Below are 19788 nucleotides of genomic sequence, written 5' to 3'. Positions count from 1 at the left end.
TTAATAAATGCATTTCTATAGCTTCAAAAATATTTTTTACAAGATTATTATTTCATTTATTTTTACAAAAAGGCAACGCAGTGGCTTCAAAACAGCGCACCCTGTCAAATAAAATAAAATGGTATTGGTTGCGTACACATATTATGCAGACGTTATCGCAGGTGCAGCGAAATGCTTATGTTTCTAGCTCCAACATGCAGTTATACCTAACAATACAAAACAATAAACACAAATCCACAAAATAAAAAGAAAGGAATGAAGAAATATCAGAATGAACAAAGTTAGAGTCCGGAATATAAATATATATTTATATGATGGTGTGTATAGACATTATGGACAGTCCCGTGTAGCTCAGTTGGTAGAGCATGGCGCTTGCAACGCCAGGGTTGTGGGTTCGATTCCCACGGGGGACCAGTGTGAAAATGTATGCACTCACTAACTGTAAGTTGCTCTGGATAAGAGTGTCTGCTAAATGACTAAAATGAATATGAATAGAAAATGTGTGTAAAGCAGTAGTTATATAGGATGAGCATAGACTAGAATACAGTACGTATGAAGTGGGTAAAACAGTATGTAAACATTATTAAAGTGACCAGTGTTCAATGACTATGTGCATAGGGCAGTGTTGAGTACAGGGTGGTAGCTGGCTAGTAACAGTGTTTAATTTCAGGGCAGAGTACTGGGTGGAGGCCGGCTAGTGGTGACTGTTTAACTGGCTGCATCTGTACTTACATTATTCAGCAAAATAATGATTTCATACCGGTTCAGGGTACAAGTAAAACATGTTTGGACAGCTTGTGTGTGTGTGATCTGTAATAAGGGCATCAGTCATCTAGTTTTCAACACAAGTTAGTACATTTTTATATATCGTTTTTACCACCAGTGAGTATCTACAATGGCTAGCTGGCAGCACTGGGACGTCCCTTCTCCTTGGGAATGCTGTTTGACTGTCGCAATGATGCCCTTATTACAGGTAACACACACACAAACTGTCCAACCTGTCTTAACATTTTTTATTTGTACCCTGTATCGGTATGAAATCATTATTTTGCTGAGGAATGTAAGTACTGATGTAGCCAGCTATTTTGACCTCTAGGCCACATGATCTTAGCTACAACTCCCGAAACCTCCCAAATACAATAACAATTACATTCCTGTGGATTTACTGTAAATGTTTGATTTGTCTCATCTCATCACAGGGTTGGTATTGTGGGACAAGGAGCCACTGAAGAACAACGTCATTACAACAGACAAGCCTTTCACCAACTTCAAAGTCATCACATCTGACTCTACTGCTGATAAATTATCTATTTTAAATGCTAATGCTTCTCTCAAATCAAGCTTTTTGGCAAGGCTGTTTGAGGTCGCGGGATCAACTAGATACACACTTTTGTACACCATTACGAAGAAAAACATGTAACTGGCCATGAACTACCTTGGGCAGGAAAGCTTAAAAGTACAAGGATGTGTGGGGCACCCTTATGGAAAAAACACATTAATTTCACATGTGAAGTGTTCCATAAACATGTTTTCATGTGATCACATGTGATCTTATGTGAAGTTAATGTCTAAACATGTGACAACATGTAAAGCAACATATGATAACATGAAACAACATGTGAAAACATGTGAAGTGTTCCAAAAACAGATATTTTTTTGAGCTGAACAGTTATCTTGCAGTGTCCATGGGGATTTCCTCCTTGAAAACAGCTGTATCTTTTCAAGAAGCCATACACATCTAGAAAACCCTGCCTCAAAACTAGGAGAGGGGGGTCGCTTTGCAAGTGAATCTGCTTCCATTACAGGTGTTGGACTCCACTGCCACCAAGTTGGTTCGTCAGATCAGTGTAAGTTTAGAAGGGCAATCGCAGAAGATGCTGGAAGACCTCAGTGAGCTGGAGATAAGATATAACGATGCAATGAAAAGCGAGCCAGTAAAATACTTCAAGGAGACTGGTGCAAAAGAGAGAAAACTTTCAGATAACTTCAAGTAATCATTGGCAGATCTCCTTCCGTCTGTTAGAGGGAGGGACAAAGAAGAGCGTGTGTTGGCTGACATCTTGAAACGTCTGCAAGAGTCTCCCTTCAACACCAGCATCCTCAATGAATGTATGGATTCCATTGAGGAAAATATCAATGTGATTGATCAGTTTTTAAGAATGATTACAGATGACTACAGTCAAAGGTTCACTAAGATAGTGACATCTAAGAGTGAACTTGACATAGAGGTCTTTAACTCAAAGGTAAAGCATCACTTTCCCCTCTGGGGTGCAAGGGCCCTGTCCTGTCAGCTTTGTCAAACTATGTGAGTGATTTCACAAACTTTGACAGCATACATGCCTCAGTGATTGATCAGAGAAGGCAACAATGGTACTTCTCAGAGGATACCTTAGAAGACAAAAAAATATTTTCAAATATTTTTCAGAGGTTAACAAAGAAGACACAAGCTTTGAAAGCACACAGGCCATTCAGCTGGATCTCAAAAAGGGTGTTGACATAGACAATCACACAAGACCTATCAAAGGTGATGAGCACATATGTTTCCTTTTGGCCCTCAATTCCCAATAAGGAAGAAGAAGGAGCCACAGACACTGGTCTACAGACAATACCCCATAATGTCAAAGTGGAATTATGCTTTTTGGACATTCTTACAAAAAATGAAAAGCTGAAGTATTCAACCTTATTGACTCAAGCCTAAATAAATTCAGCAGTAAAAATGTGCTTATCAAGTCACATAATAAAAAAGTTGCATGGACTCACTCTGTGTGTAATAACAGTCATAATAATAATAATAATCTCTGTACCCCACACATACAATTATCTGTAAGGTCCCTCAGCCAAGCAGTGAATTCCAAACACAGATTCAACCACAAAGACATGGGAGATTTTCCAAGTTACAGTTTTGACTTAAATCTGCTAGAAAACCTTTGGCAAGACTTGAAAATGGTTGTCTAGCAATGATCAACAACCAATTTGACAGAGTTTGAAGAATGTTGAGAAGAATAATGGGCAAATATTGTACAATCCAGGTGTGCAAAGCTCTTAGAGACTTACCCAGAAAGAGTCACAGCTGTAATCACTGTCAAAGTTGATTCTAACATGTATTGGCTCAGGGGTGTGAATACTTATGTAAATGAGATATTTCTGTATTTCATTTTCAATAAATGTGCAAACATTTCTAAAAACATGTTTTCACTTTGTCATTATGGGGTATTGTGTGTAGATGGGTGAGATTTGTATTTAATCCATTTGGAATTCAGTCTGTAACACAACATAATGTGGAATAAGTCAAGGGATATGAATATTTTCTGAAGGCACTATATGTGATAGAATACAAAGAGATGTCAGCCGATGAGAGTGGGGAGGAGGCAGAGTGGATGAAGGCCCGTGTAGCTCAGTTGGTAGAGCATGGCGTTTGCAACGATAGGGTTGTGGGTTCGTTTCCCACGGGGGGCCAGTATAAAAATGTATGCACTCACTAACTGTAAGTCGCTCTGGATAAGAGCGTCTGCTAAATGACTAAAATGTCAAATGTAAGGCGACTTTCAAAGACAACGTCCTCATCGTTGCTGGACTGAAGCCGCTCACAAAGTACAAAGTGAGAGCCAGTTGTGATTGTGGTGCAGCTGAAATCAGTAAAGGGAGCACACAGGCCATTGTTGCCACTCTACCAAAGACCCAAGGATTGGCTGAAGTCGTAAGACAAAAGAGTGAACTGAAGAGCTCTGGCTCAATGCCTGTGTATGAGGTTCCCATGGAAAAGGTAGAACATGTAAAACAAGAACTTTACATTTACATTTACATTTACGTCATTTAGCAGACGCTCTTATCCAGAGCGACTTACAAATAGGTGCATTCACCTTGTAGCCAGTGGGATAACCACTTTACAATGTTTTTTTTCATTTTTTTATCTTTTTTTTTTTATTTAATTTTGGAGTAAAGGAGGAGTAAAGGGGGGGGGTAGAAGGATTACTTTATCCTATCCCAGGTATTCCTTAAAGAGGTGGGGTTTCAAATGTCTCCGGAAGGTGGTGAGTGACTCCGTTGTCCTGGCGTAGTGAGGGAGCTTGTTCCACCATTGGGGTGCCAGAGCAGCGAACAGTTTTGACTGGGCTGAGCGGGAACTATGCTTCCGCAGAGGTAGGGGAGCCAGCAGGCCAGAGGTGGATGAACGCAGTGCCCTCGTTTGGGTGTAGGGACTGATCAGAGCCTGAAGGTACGGAGGTGCCGTTCCCCTCACAGCTCCGTAGGCAAGCACCATGGTCTTGTAGCAGATGCGAGCTTCAACTGGAAGCCAGTGGAGTGTGCGGAGGAGCGGGGTGACGTGAGAGAACTTGGGAAGGTTGAACACCAGACGGGCTGCGGCATTCTGGATGAGTTGTAGGGGTTTAATGGCACAGGCAGGGAGCCCAGCCAACAGCGAGTTGCAGTAATCCAGACGGGAGATGACAAGTGCCTGGATTAGGACCTGTGCCGCTTCCTGTGTAAGGCAGGGTCGTACTCTCCGAATGTTGTAGAGCATGAACCTACAGGATCGGGTCACCGCCTTGATGTTAGCGGAGAACGATAGGGTGTTGTCCAGGGTCACGCCAAGGCTCTTCGCACTCTGGGAGGAGGACACAACGGAGTTGTCAACCGTGATGGCGAGATCATGGAACGGGCAGTCCTTCCCCGGGAGGAAGAGCAGCTCCGTCTTGCCGAGGTTCAGCTTGAGGTGGTGATCCGTCATCCATACTGATATGTCTGCCAGACATGCAGAGATGCGATTCGCCACCTGGTTATCAGAAGGGGGAAAGGAGAAGATTAGTTGTGTGTCGTCAGCGTAGCAATGATAGGAGAGGCCATGTGAGGATATGACAGTGCCAAGTGACTTGGTGTATAGCGAGAATAGGAGAGGGCCTAGAACTGAGCCCTGGGGGACACCAGTGGTGAGAGCACGTGGTGCGGAGACAGCTTCTCGCCACGCCACTTGGTAGGAGGAGAATGTGGCAAAGAGCTTCCTAGGGTTAGAGGCGGATGCTTGGAATTTAGAGTGGTAGAAAGTGGCCTTAGCAGCAGAAACAGATGAAGAAAATGTAGAGAGGAGGGAGTGAAAAGATGCCAGGTCCGCAGGGAGTCTAGTTTTCTTCCATTTCCGCTCAGCTGCCCGGAGCTCTGTTCTGTGAGCTCGCAATGAGTCATCAAGCCACGGAGCTGGAGGGGAGGACCGAGCCGGCCGGGAGGATAGGGGACATAGAGAATCAAAGGATGCAGAAAGGGAGGAGAGGAGGGTTGAGGAGGCAGAATCAGGAGATTGGAGGGAGAAGGATTGAGCAGAGGGAAGAGATGATAGGATGGAAGAGGAGAGAGTAGCGGGAGAGAGAGAGCGAAGGTTGCGACGGCGCATTACCATCTGTGTAGGGGCAGAGTGAGTAGTGTTGGAGGAGAGGGAGAGAGAAAAGGATACAAAGTAGTGGTCGGAGACTTGGAGGGGAGTTGCAGTGAGATTAGTAGAAGAACAGCATCTAGTGAAGATGAGGTCAAGCGTATTGCCTGCCTTGTGAGTAGGGGGGGACGGTGAGAGGGTGAGGTCAAAGGAGGAGAGGAGTGGAAAGAGGGAGGCAGAGAGAAATGAGTCAAATGTAGACGTAGGGAGGTTGAAATCCCCCAGAACTGTGAGGGGTGAGCCATCCTCAGGAAAGGAACTTATCAAGGCGTCAAGCTCATTGATGAACTCTCCAAGGGAACCTGGAGGGCGATAGATGACAAGGATATTAAGCTTAAATGGGCTAGTGACTGTGACAGCATGGAATTCAAATGAGGAGATAGACAGATGGGTCAGGGGAAAAATTGAGAATGTCCACTTGGGAGAGATGAGGATTCCTGTGCCATCACCCCGCTGACCAGATGCTCTCGGGGTATGCGAGAACACATGGTCAGACGAGGAGAGAGCAGCAGGAGTAGCAGTGTTTTCAGTGGTAATCCATGTTTCCGTCAGCGCCAAGAAGTCGAGGGACTGGAGGGTAGCATAGGCTGAGATGAACTCTGCCTTGTTGGCAGCAGAACGGCAGTTCCAGAGGCTGCCTGAGACCTGGAACTCCACGTGGGTCGTGCGTGCAGGGACCACCAGGTTAGAGAGGCAGCAGCCACGCGGTGTGAAGCGTTTGTGTAGCCTGTGCGGAGAGGAGAGAACAGGGATAGGCAGAGGCATAGTTGACAGGCTGCAGCAGATGGCTACAATAATGCAGAGGAGATCGGAATGAAATGAACTAAACATCTGGGAAAGGAGAGAGCGGGGCCTCCCTCACCACAACTCCCAAATATAACTCTTCCAACTTCCACCTCAGAAACTATATTTTATCTTGCCTGATCAATCCCTTTGATGAACTTGTTTTGTACAACAAATTCAAGCTTTACAGATTTGGTAAACAGATTTGGTAAGCAGAGCTCCCAAGCAGACGATCCTGTTAGTTGGAACCGGTGGCTCAGGAAAACCTGAACTCACCAGTAACATGATCAACTGCATCCTGGGAGTTGAGTGGGAGGATGGGTTCCGTTTCAAGCAAACCCAACGAAACTGGACTTATGTTGTTGCATATGAAATCAATCACCAGGATGGATTTCCAATCCACTTCTCTCTCAACATTAATTACATAGGGGGAGAAGTAAATACAGTTTCTGAATGTGACGACACTATGACATATCTGAAACACTTGAAAGGACAAGTGGAGCATCACTGGCGTTGATGTTGTGTGCTTTGTGACTAAAGCTTCTGTGTTGACCTTAGATCAAGTGCAAAAGCATATTTTATCTTGCCTGATCAATCCCTTTGATGATGTAGTCAAGAACAACATTGTGACCCTGGTGACATGTGTGGATGTAGAACAAGCCCCTATCCTCCAAGCCATCAACTCTTCCAGGAAAGACTTCCCGAAGACGACACATGGTCTTCCAGTTCACTTCAAGGTTCATTTTCAGCACTGTTCGCAAACAATGCAACAGCAACTGCTGTTGATGACAGTCGCCAATGTGCAATTTTCAATCTTTCAGCGTTGCTTCCAAACAATGCTGCGGCTGCCAGGAGCAGTCAAGATTATGTCCAGTCTCAGAAGATGTTCTGGGATGAAGACGTGAAGAACATGAAGAGGTTTTTAGAAGCCTTGTCGAAAATGGAGACATGTCAATTGAAAGAGAACAGCATGTGCATATTGTTATAGGCCTTCCCTGTGTCAGTTTTCATGCTATCAAACCAGTCAGATGCAAAGACACAATATTCTGTCACAACTGCTATATCCATTGTTCAAGTATAGACGCAGCCTTCCTTATGACGTATATTGTTTTTCAAGGGCTTTTAGAAGAACCAGGAGAGTAGAATGAAAAAAGGACGTTAATAGGCTGATAATCCAAAATATGATAAGAAGGACAAAAGCATGGGTAGCGTATAGTGTTTGCTCAGCCTTTGTTTGATTTATGTACTGTGTGATGTAGATGTTTACCTTTTTTGTTACATGGCAACTTTACTCCATTAAATCATAGAAGATGAAATGTAGAGGTTGTAATGAAGTGTTCACCATATGCTAATTTTTTTACATTTTAGTCATTTAGCAGACGCTCTTATCCAGAGCAACTTACAGTTAGTGAATACATTTTTTTTTTATACTGGCCCCCCGTGGGAATCGAACCCACAACCCTGGCATTGCAAACGCCATGCTCTATCAACTGAGCTCATGTCAACTATCTTCCTCTTTTTAAGAATGCAACTATATTGTTCTGTTTTTGTTCATGTGAGATATACAGTATCAATCTATTTTTGTATACTCTTCTTAATGAACATGTCTTCTATTGCTTTATTTTAAAGTGTGAAAAGCTACAGAATCAGATTGCATTGATTTAATGTGTTAATCAAACCTGTATATCTAAGTATAGTCCTCACATTGTTATTCACTGTCACTGTATGTTACAATATTGTAATTTGAAGATTTCAAACACTTAAACTGCTTTGTAGCAATTTATGTACTAAGATTGAAGCTGAATGAAGTGTAAGAATGATGACATGCAATATGTCTTTCTTTATTGACACGCTCCACACTTTCCAGAGGTATAAATGGATTAGTAACTGCTACAGTGAGGGAAAAAAGTATTTGATCCCCTGATGATTTTGTAAATTTGCCCACTGACAAAGAAATGATCAGTCTATAATTTTAATGGTAGGTTTATTTGAACAGTGAGAGACAGAATAACAACAACAAAATCCAGAAAAACGCATGTCAAAAATTTTATAAATTGATTTGCATTTTAATGAGGGAAATAAGTATTTGACCCCCTCTCAATCAGAAAGATTTCTGGCTCCCAGGTGTCTTTTATACAGGTAACGAGCTGAGATTAGGAGCACACTCTTAAAGGGAGTGCTCCTAATCTCAGCTTGTTACCTGTATAAAAGACACCTGTCCACAGAAGCAATCAATCAATCAGATTCCAAACTCTCCACCATGGCCAAGACCAAAGAGCTCTCCAAGGATGTCAGGGACAAGATTGTAGACCTACACAAGGCTGGAATGGGCTACAAGACCATCGGCAAGCAGCTTGGTGAGAAGGTGACAACAGTTGGTGCGATTATTCGCAAATGGAAGAAACACAAAATAACTGTCAATCTCCCTCGGCCTGGGGCTCCATGCAAGATCTCACCTCGTGGAGTTGCAATGATTATGAGAACGGTGAGGAATCAGCCCAGAACTACACTGGAGGATCTTGTCAATGATCTCAAGGCAGCTGGGACCATAGTCACCAAGAAAACAATTGGTAACACACTACGCCGTGAAGGACTGAAATCCTGCAGCGCCCGCAAGGTCCCCCTGCTCAAGAAAGCACATATACAGGCCCGTCTGAAGTTTGCCAATGAACATCTGAATGATTCAGAGGAGAACTGGGTGAAAGTGTTGTGGTCAGATGAGACCAAAATCAAGCTCTTTGGCATCAACTCAACTCGCCGTGTTTGGAGGAGGAGGAATGCTGCCTATGACCCCAAGAACACCATCCCCACTGTCAAACATGGAGGTGGAAACATTATGCTTTGGGGGTGTTTTTCTGCTAAGGGGACAGGACAACTTCACCGCATCAAAGGGACGATAGACGGGGCCATGTACCATCAAATCTTGGGTGAGAACCTCCTTCCCTCAGCCAGGGCATTGAAAATGGGTCATGGATGGGTATTCCAGCATGAAAATGACCCAAAACACACGGCCAAGGCAACAAAGGAGTGGCTCAAGAAGAAGCACATTAAGGTCCTGGAGTGGCCTAGCCAGTCTCCAGACCTTAATACCATAGAAAATCTGTGGAGGGAGCTGAAGGTTCGAGTTGCCAAACGTCAGCCTCGAAACCTTAATGACTTGGAGAAGATCTGCAAAGAGGAGTGGGACAAAATCCGTCATGAGATGTGTGTAAACCTGGTGGCCAACTACAAGAAACGTCTGACCTCTGTGATTGCCAACAAGGGTTTTGTCACCAAGTACTAAGTCATGTTTTGCAGAGGGGTCAAATACTTATTTCCTTCATTAAAATGAAAATCAATTTATAACATTTTTGACATACGTTTTTCTGGATTTTTTGTTTGTTATTCTGTCTCTCACTGTTCAAATAAATCTACCATTACAATTATAGGCTGATCATGTCTTTGTCAGTGGGCAAACGTACAAAATCAGCAGGGGATCAAATACTTTTTCCCCTCACTGTATATCTATTTATTTGTATTTTACATATTTTACAACCTCTCCTACAGTAAGGTCATCTACAATGAAATGAGGCTCAGGTTTAAGTTTAAAGGTAGATTTGGCAAAAATGATGCACACACACACACGTTTGGCCACATCATAATCCAAATCTACTATTACAGCAATTGAAGGGCATGTTTCTAAGTTGAGCGTGGTACCCCATGATTGTGTTGTATGGTAACTATATGGGACAAACCACAGTCGAGGGAAACTCCTACCACCATATCATGTCCTTTAATTTGACCGTGTTTCATCTTAAACTAGGATAGGTTGAAAATACATCAGTACTATAATGAGTGGTGTTTGTGTGTGTGTGTGTGTGTGTGTGTGTGTATGTGTGTGTGTGTGTTTGTGTGTGTGCCTGTATGAGTACGTACAGTGAACACCACATCCCAAAGCAGGGCGTTAACACAGCCCAAATAAGGGGTTGTATTTACATGTGTTTCACCTTACAAGCCCATATGCCAAGTCTGTGATCAACTACAACTCAACCAAAGGCCCTCCACTCAGTGCATATAAAAAGCATACCCTCTTGAACCATCTCCCTGAAATATCTCCTTCTTCTGCCTTACAAGTTCCAATACAAGGTCTGGAATTAGGCCTACTTGTCTTATACCAGAGTTACTAAAAGTGAAAAAAGCTAAGTTATGTAATAACCTGATAACAATCTAGTAAGAACATTACGTTATAGAGTAGGCTTACATTCAATGATGTTGGTGCTCTGTTTTTTGGGGAATGGATTGGGGATGCACGTGCACACACACACACACACACACACACACACACACACACATACACACTCACAGGACTGCTGGGCCTTGGAGCGGCTGGAGAACTTGTCGGACTCGCACCACACGGTGACTCCATCGTCCAGCAGCTTCAGCGTACGTCTCCTCTGCCAGCGTGGGGAGCGCACCTTCACCATGCTGGAGCCTTTCAGCATCACCTTCACGTCCTCATCTTCCTCTACACCTGGAGACGGAGACAGAGAGATAGAGACAGAGTGAGAGACAGAGAGAGAAGAGAGAGAGAAGTACAATAAGTAAGACAGACAGATGGGGCATGGGAAGGAAGAGGGAAAGGGGGAGAGAGATGAAGAGGAGAGGTGGGAAAGAGGGGAAGAGAGAATACATACATTGTATACATTCAATATACAATTAGTTGAAGGAGTTGACAAACAGATTATGTTTTTACTTTTGTAACATGCAGTGATGACAATTCTATTGTCTCCGTTAGGAGCCTGGGCTTTTGCCTGAGACGGTAGCGGTCTCGTCTCTGGACCGCAGGCTCGTAAGATTGCATTCCGCTAAGGCACTTCTCTCTCTCTACATCGGTCGGCTACATTGGTGACCAGGGTGGGATCCTTTCGATACGTCTACGGGGCCTAGGCAAGTGAATGTCCCAAGAGAGAGGGGAGAATACGGAAGCATACGTTGATGACAGTTCACGCTGATGTTTTGTGCTGGAAATGCCCCATACCTTAAGTTTTGCATTTATGCCAAAAAGTTAATTTCTTTGCCATGTTCACTTACAGTATTGCTTAACGACCTTGTTGCAAACAGGAAGGATGGTTTGGAATGGATTATTAGCACAGGCTTCCTTCTTTCATCTTTGTCATACAGGCCAGTGATGTGTAGTTAATGCAATGTTGTTGATCCATTCATAGTTTTTCTCTCAGGTCATGCAATGAACTACGTGGCTGTTTTAAAATCACCTTTGGCCCCACAGTGATATCCCTGAGCATTTCCAGTCTCTCCAGCAGCTCACTATCTATGCTGCAATAGTCTATGTGCCGGGGGGCTAGGGTCAGTCTGTTATATCTGGTGTAATTCTCCTGTCTTATAATAATAATAACATGCCATTTAGCAGACACTTTTATCCAAAGCGACTTACAGTCATGTGTGCATACATTTTTACATATGGGTGGTCCCGGGGATCGAACCCACTACCCTGGCGTTACAACCGCCATGCTCTACCAATTGAGCTACAGAGGACCACACTTATCTGGTGTCCTGTGTGAATTTAAGTATGCTCACGCTAATGCTCTCTCTCCTTCTCTCCCTCCCCTCCCGGAGGACCTGAGCCCTAGGATCATGCCTCAGGATTACCTGACCTGATGACTCTTGGCTGTCCCCAGTCCACCTGGTCGTGCTGCTGCTCCAGTTTCAACTGTTCTGCCTGCGGCTATGGAACCCTGACCTGTTCACCGGACGTGCTACCTTGTCCAGTACCTGCTGTTTTCGACTCTTCTACCGCACCTGCTGTCTCGACCTCTGAATGCTCGGCTATGAAAATATGAAAAGCCAACTGACATTTACTCCTGAAGTACTGACCTGTTGCACCCTCTACAACCGCTGATTATTATTTGACCCTGCTGAACATCTTGAAGAAAATCTGGCCTTAAATGGCCATGTAATCTTATAATCCCCACCCGGTCAGAAGAGGACTGGCCACCCCTCAGAGCCTGGTTCCTCTCTATGTTTCTTCCTAGGTTCCTGCCTTTCTAGGGAGTTCTTCCTAGCCACCGTGCTTCTACATCTGCATTGCTTGCTGTTTGGGGTTTTAGGCTGGGTTTCTGTATAGCACTTTGTGACATCTGCTGATGTAAAAAGTGCTTTATAAATACATTTGATTGAGTTAGGAAGGATGAACAGATCCTTACAGTGCCATGGTGATATTATACACCCTCCACAGCTTACCATCATACTTGACCATAAACAATGGGATATTCAGTGTATTGGAATTATTTCAAAATGTATGCCTGACATGTTTTTAAAGCACTTTGGTCACTTTGAGGTTGAATCTTGTTTGAAATTCACTAACCAGCTAAGGGACCTTAAATATACAGAGTTTAAAATGTTTTATGAGAACCATTACTTTTGCACACAGATGGACCCAATTCAACTAGGCTAATTGTGTGATTTTTCATGAAAATATTTGCTCCTGAATGTATTTAGATGTGCCACAGCAAGGAGTATGATGACCTACTCAATCAATAAATCTTTGCGTTTTATTTTGTATACATTTTTTGAAAATGTATATAATTTTGCTTTCACTTTGAAAGTGTGTAATAGGTTATTTAGACCAGTAGGTGAAAATTCCAATTTCATTGTTGTTGCATTTCATTGTTGTTCATTTGAGTTTAATTTAAGGCTGCAGAATGTGAAAACTGTGCAGTGGTGTGAAGAATTTCACTAGACACTGTATGTCTGCCTACAACCAAATTAATTGGATTCTGCTCAATATCTCAATATTCCAATCCTGACCGAAGATCTGATGCTTGTCTGACTTGACTGATGCATAAGGAAATAAAGAAAACTGCGTAAAAATAGAAAATTCTCTGAAACCTTCTCTCCGTACACTTACAATTCATGTTTTGGTTCAAAGTTCAGTCAGTCTGTGTTTTTTCTGCATGTAACCAAATATTTACATTTGCAAACAAATGCTGACCCAGAGCTTTTAGTCATGACAGCTAGGTTAGGCCTATCTTACATCTAATGTCTCTGACTCTGAGTCATATTAATCTAGACTAGTTTATGTTATGTAATTAAAACACAATGAGTCATCAACAGATCATATTGCATACACCATAATGCTTAACACAAATGTAGGCTTATATCATGAATGCCTCAGGCTACTAGACTATATGCATCCACTCCTTTTACAGCACACACACACACACACACACTAACAGCCACAGCTGAGACATTTCGAAACAATCTATTTTGTCCACTATCTTATTGATGGAATGTATCTGCACTGTGTACATACCTAGTCCCCTTACAAAAAACATACCTAGCCCTCCTGCATACAGTGCATTCGGAAAGTATTCAGACCCCTTCACTTTTTCCACATTTTGTTACGTTACAGCCTTATTCTGAAATGGATTACATTGTTTTCCCCCCTCATCAATCTACACACAATACCCCATGATGACAAAGCAAAAACAGGCTTGTAGAATGTTTTGCACATTTATTAAAAATAAACAACGGAAATATCACATTTACATAAGTATTCAGACCCTTTACTCAGTACTTTGTTGAAGCACCTTTGGCAGTGATTACAGCCTCGAGTCTTCTTGGGTATGACGCTACAAGCATGGCACAGCTGTATTTGGGGACATTATCCCATTCTTCTCTGCAGATCCTCTCAAGGTCTGTCAGGTTGGATGGGGAGTGTCGCTGCACAGCTATTTTCAGGTCTCTCCAGAAACGTTCGACCGGGTTCATGTCCGGGCTCAGGCTGGGCCACTCAATGACATTCAGAGACTTGTCCCAAAGTCACTCCTGCGTTGTCTTGGCTGTTTGCTTAGGGTCGTTGTCCTGTTGGAAGGTGAACCTTCGCCCCAGTCTGAGCGCTCCGGAGCAGGTTTTCACCAAGGATCTCTCTGACCTTTGCTCCGTTCATCTTTCCCTCGATCCTGACTAGTCTCCCAGTCCCTGCCGCTGAAAAACATCCCCACAGCATGATGCTGCCACCACCATGCTTCACCGTAGGGTATTGGCCATGTGATGAGCGGTGCGTGGTTTCCTCCATACGTGACGCTTGCCATTCAAGCCAAAGAGTTCAGTCTTGGTTTAATCAGACCAGATACTCTTGTTTCTCGTGGTCTGAGAGTCCTTTAGGTGCCTTTTGGCAAACTCCAAGCGGCCTGTCATGTGCCTTTTACTGAGGAGTGGCTTCCGTCTGGCCACTCTACCATAAAGGCCTGATTGGTGGAGTGCTGCAGAGATGGTTGTCCTTCTGGAAGGTTCTCCCATCTCCACAGAGGAACTCTGGAGCTCTGTCAGAGTGACTATCGGGTTCTTGGTCACCTCCCTTACCAAGGCCCTTCTCCCCCGATTGCTCAGTTTGGCCAGGCGGCCAGCTCTAGGAAGAGTCTTGGTGGTTCCAAACTTCTTCCATTTAAGAATGATGGAGGCCACTGTGTTCTTGGGGACCTTCAATGCTGCAGAAATGTTTTGGTACCCTTCCCCAGATCTGTGCCTCGACACAATCCTGTCTTGGAGCTCTATGGACAATTCCATCGACCTCATGGCTTGGTTTTTGCTCTGACATGCACTGTCAACTGTGGGACCTTATATAGACAGGTGTGTGCCTTTCCAAATCATGTCCAATCAATGGAATTTACCACAGGTGGACTCCAAATAAGTTGTAGAAAATCTCAAGGATGATCATTGCAAACAGGATGTACCTAAACTCAATTTAGAGTCTCATAGCGTCCCATGTAGCTCAGTTGGTAGAGCATGGCATTTGCAACGCCAGGGTTGTGGGTTCGATTCCCACGGGGGGCCAGTATGAAAATGTATGCACTCACTAACTGTAAGTCGCTCTGGATAAGAGCATCTGCTAAATGACTAAAATGTAAATAGCAAAGGGTCTGAATCCTTATGTAAATAAGGTATTTGTTTTTTATTTTTAATACATTTGCAAAAAGTTCTAAAAACCTGTTTTCGCTTTGTCATTATGGGGTGCTGTGTGTAAATTGATGAGGATTTTATTTTTAAAATCAATTTTAGAATAAGGCTGTAACGTAACAAAATGTGGAAAAAGTGAAGGGGTCTGAATACTTTCCGAATGCACTGTAGTTAAGTTTTAGGCTACTATCAGAAGACAGGCCTGGAATGAGGAGTGTCGTACATGGGTCATTCCACCTATTTGGTGCCTTTTGAGAAGTGTAACTTGGTAAATAAAACAACTTTTGATTTCATAGCATTTGTTGAAGATAAAAAAATAATTTGGAGCATTTTTCCACATATTCCATCCAGTTTGCTTTATTTTTATAATATATTACACTTGAGCTTTCTTGAATAAGTTCCTCCATTTCTTTTTGTTTTTCCTATAACTTATTCTGAGCCTCTATGTTACAGTTTTTATTGCTATCTATCTGTTCTGTTAGACCTTCTATTTCCTTTGTTAGTATGGACTCTTTTGACCTAAATTGCATGGCCTCTAAAGGCACATTTAAAAGTGTCCCATACAATAAGGGGATTTGCTGTACCTATGTTATGTCAGAGAAATTCAGTTATAAATTCCTCTGTCCTAGTTAAAAACAAGTTATCATCCAATAGGCTTTGATTACATTTCCAATATCCACGCCCACGTGGAAATTCAGTAAGAGTAATGTATATGCCAATTATCTGATGGTCCGACCGCATTCTGTCCCCTATCAACATTTTTTAAACTTTTGGTGCCAACGAGAATGACATAAGAAGTCAAGACGACTAGCTTTATTGAGTCTTCGCCTTGTACAGTGGGGAAAACAAGTATTTAGTCAGCCACCAATTGTGCAAGTTCTCCCACTTAAAAAGATGAGAGAGGCCTGTAATTTTCATCATAGGTACATGTCAACTATGACAGACAAATTGAGAAAATAAATTCCAGAAAATCACATTGTAGGATTTTTAATGAATTTATTTGCAAATTATGGTGGAAAATAAGTATTTGGTCACCTACAAACAAGCAAGATTTCTGGCTCTCACAGACCTGTAATTTCTTCTTTAAGAGGCTCCTCTGTCCTCCACTCGTTACCTGTATTAATGGCACCGGTTTGAACTTGTTATCAGTATAAAAGACACCTGTCCACAACCTCAAACAGTCACACTCCAAACTCCACTATGGCCAAGACCAAAGAGCTGTCAAAGGACACCAGAAACAAAATTGTAGACCTGCACCAGGCTGGGAAGACTGAATCTGCAATAGGTAAGCAGTTTGGTTTGAAGAAATCAACTGTGGGAGCAATTATTAGGAAATGGAAGACATACAAGACCACTGATAATCTCCATCGATCTGGGGCTCCACGCAAGTTCTCACCCCGTGGGGTCAAAATGATCACAAGAACGGTGAGCAAAAATCCCAGAACCACACGGGGGGACCTAGTGAATGACCTGCAGAGAGCTGGGACCAAAGTAACAAAGCCTACCATCAGTAACACACTACGCCGCCAAGGACTCAAATCCTGCAGTGCAGACGTGTCCCCCTGCTTAAGCCAGTACATGTCCAGGCCCGTCTGAAGTTTGCTAGAGTGCATTTGGATGATCCAGAAGAGGATTGGGAGAATGTCATATGGTCAGATGAAACCAAAATATAACTTTTTGGTAAAAACTCAACTCGTCGTGTTTGGAGGACAAAGAATGCTGAGTTGCATCCAAAGAACACCATACCTACTGTGAAGCATGGGGGTGGAAACATCATGCTTTGGGGCTGTTTTTCTGCAAAGGGACCAGGACGACTGATCCGTGTAAAGGAAAGAATGAATGGGGCCATGTATCGTGAGATTTTGAGTGAAAACCTCCTTCCATCAGCAAGGGCATTGAAGATGAAACGTGGCTGGGTCTTTCAGCATGACAATGATCCCAAACACACCGCCCGGGCAACGAAGGAGTGGCTTCGTAAGAAGCATTTCAAGGTCCTGGAGTGGCCTAGCCAGTCTCCAGATCTCAACCCCATAGAAAATCTTTGGAGGGAGTTGAAAGTCTGTGTTGCCCAGCGACAGCCCCAAAACATCACTGCTCTAGAGGAGATCTGCATGGAGGAATGGGCCAAAATACCAGCAACAGTGTGTGAAAACCTTGTGAAGACTTACAGAAAACGTTTGACCTGTGTCATTGCCAACAAAGGGTATATAACAAAGTATTGAGAAACTTTTGTTATTGACCAAATACTTATTTTCCACCATAATTTGCAAATAAATTCATTAAAAATCCTACAATGTGATTTTCAGGAAAAATTTTCTCATTTTGTCTGTCATAGTTGACGTATACCTATGATGAAAATTACAGGCCTCTCTCATCTTTTTAAGTGGGAGAACTTGCACAATTGGTGGCTGACTAAATACTTTTTTTCCCCACTGTATATCTCACTAGGTCAGGATATTTAAGCCTCCATATATCCACTTGTTCTAATATATCCATGACATTCATGATTTCCTTAAGAACATGAGGGTGATAGTTTGTAGTGTGATTTCCTTTACGGTCCATTGAGGTATTTAAAACAGTATTATAATCTCCCACCATAATAATAAGAGTCTTGTATTGCTTGCAGGGTTGATAATGTATTATTTATATATTTTCTAAGAAGCGTTGGTCGTCATTATTTGGTCCGTAAAGGTTAATGAGCCATATCTGTATTTATTAACGTATCAAGATAAAATATTGTAGTCAGGCAACATTTGAGATGTGAATAGGCAACATTTCATTCGGAAGTCAGAGTGTATTTTCTCTCGCTTCAGCTCAAATAATGGCCGCCATTAATTTCAAGAAATGTTGCGTCATTTTTTATGTGGTTGCGTCATATTTCTTTGCATACTTTCTGTTGAAGCCTGCATCGATGCATGCTTCAAAATATGTACAAATGGAGTACGCATTCGAGAAGGGCCCTCCGTGCTCCGTTTCGCATACTTTGATTTGGACTCATACTCCGACCCTCCCGTGCTCCAATTTGCGTTCTCGGAGCACGGTAGTATGCATTTTGAGAAACACCCACTGTCTCCAGACATCCGTCTTTGCAATGTCCACTGCTCTTGCTACAGAGTCATCACAGACTATCCCACATAGCCAGAATCAACAGCTAAAACAGGAGTGTACTGTACATACTAGACCAGGGCTCGGTCCGTAGACTGACAAAGCAGTCTTGGTACTGCCTCACCACACACAACACCCAAACAGACTGGCTTCATTCCACGCAATGGAGGAGTAAGCAAGGCAATGAGAATAACATTGAAGCAAATTCTACTGGAGTGTTGAGATACTATTTTTACATGGGGAGATGGAGCATTTGGATATTGCTCACCAATCTGTCTACAACGTTCTCACAGAAATAGTGAAATCAGATTAGTTTCGCTGTTAACAGGACATGACTGACAAACTGTAGGCTAGGCCTATGTCGAACTATCAGTGTTCATATTAGAAAGTGTTCAAACTCAATTTATGAAACTAAATGGCAATACTTCAAACAAATATTGTTACATGTGCATGAGAAACTTATCAGGTAATTGGTGACACTTGGGGACATTTTCACATGACCTTTAACCAGGATATGTTCCAGTCATGTTTCAGACAAAGCTTTCACTGTGAAATGAAAAACGTGTTTCTTCTCTGAAAATACATAACTGTGCATGTATTTGAATATGCTTTCTTATGGTGGCATGCCATTGCTCTCTGTCCTTCAAAGAAGCTGTGAGGTCCTTTATTCTAATACCAATGTCTCGGCAGATTACACAAATGTCCTATGCATGCGTACACACTGAGTGTACAAAACATTATGAACACCTGCTCTTACCATGACATAGACTGACCAGGTGAATCCAGGTGAAAGCTATGATTGATCCCTTATTGATGTCACTTGTTAAATCCACTTCAATCAGTGTAGATGAAGGGGAGGATACATGTTAAAGACGGATTTTTAAGCCTTGAGACAACTGAGACATGGATTGTGTATGTGTGCCATTCAGAGGCTGAATGGGCAAGACAAGAGATTTAAGTACCTTTGAAAGGATGGTAGTCGCTGCTGGGTTTTTCACGCTCAACAGTTTCCTGTGTGTATCAAGAATGGTGCACCACCCAAAGGACATCCAGCCAACTTGACACAACTGTGGGAAGCATTGGAGTCGACATGGGCCAGCATCCCTGTGGAACGCTTTCGACACCTTGTAGAGTCCATGCCCCGACGAATTGAGGCTGTTCTGAGGGCAAATGTTCTTAATGTTTTTTACACTCAGTGTATGTATACATGTATGCCCACACATGTACATGCTCACTGACCTGAAAGCTTGCCATTCTTACAATCCTTAGCTTACAATTATACTTATACCACCAGGATATTTATAATGTAGTGTGCAATATAGAAATTGCATACATAAGCAAAATTGCATTTGAATGAATCCATGATTGCTGAGAAGAGGATCAACGTAGCTACTGCATGCGACAACAGGATAATTAGACTGACAGACTAGACTGTATGTTGCCGTTGGTCCGAGTCTCTCCCACAGAACAAATGTAAGCACCTTAAACCATGCTTAACTGTTTAAAAAAAGACACCAGAC

General features: G+C 42.7%; 1 protein-coding gene across 1 annotated transcript in view; it reads right to left on the bottom strand.

The window, feature by feature from the left end:
* plcd3b (phospholipase C, delta 3b) overlaps positions 1–19788 on the bottom strand; it is a 95111-nt gene that overhangs the window by 62614 nt on the left and 12709 nt on the right. The window contains exon 2 of the mRNA XM_041875872.2: positions 10551–10718. Coding sequence (XP_041731806.2) covers positions 10551–10718 — 168 coding nt within the window. The remainder of the gene's footprint in view (positions 1–10550; positions 10719–19788) is intronic.

The sequence above is a fragment of the Coregonus clupeaformis genome, chromosome 1, assembly GCF_020615455.1.
Source record: "Coregonus clupeaformis isolate EN_2021a chromosome 1, ASM2061545v1, whole genome shotgun sequence".
In the NCBI taxonomy this organism is placed as follows: Eukaryota; Metazoa; Chordata; class Actinopteri; order Salmoniformes; family Salmonidae; genus Coregonus; species Coregonus clupeaformis.
Note: the sequence above shows the minus strand (reverse complement) of the source record. Positions and strands in the feature narration are given on the sequence as shown.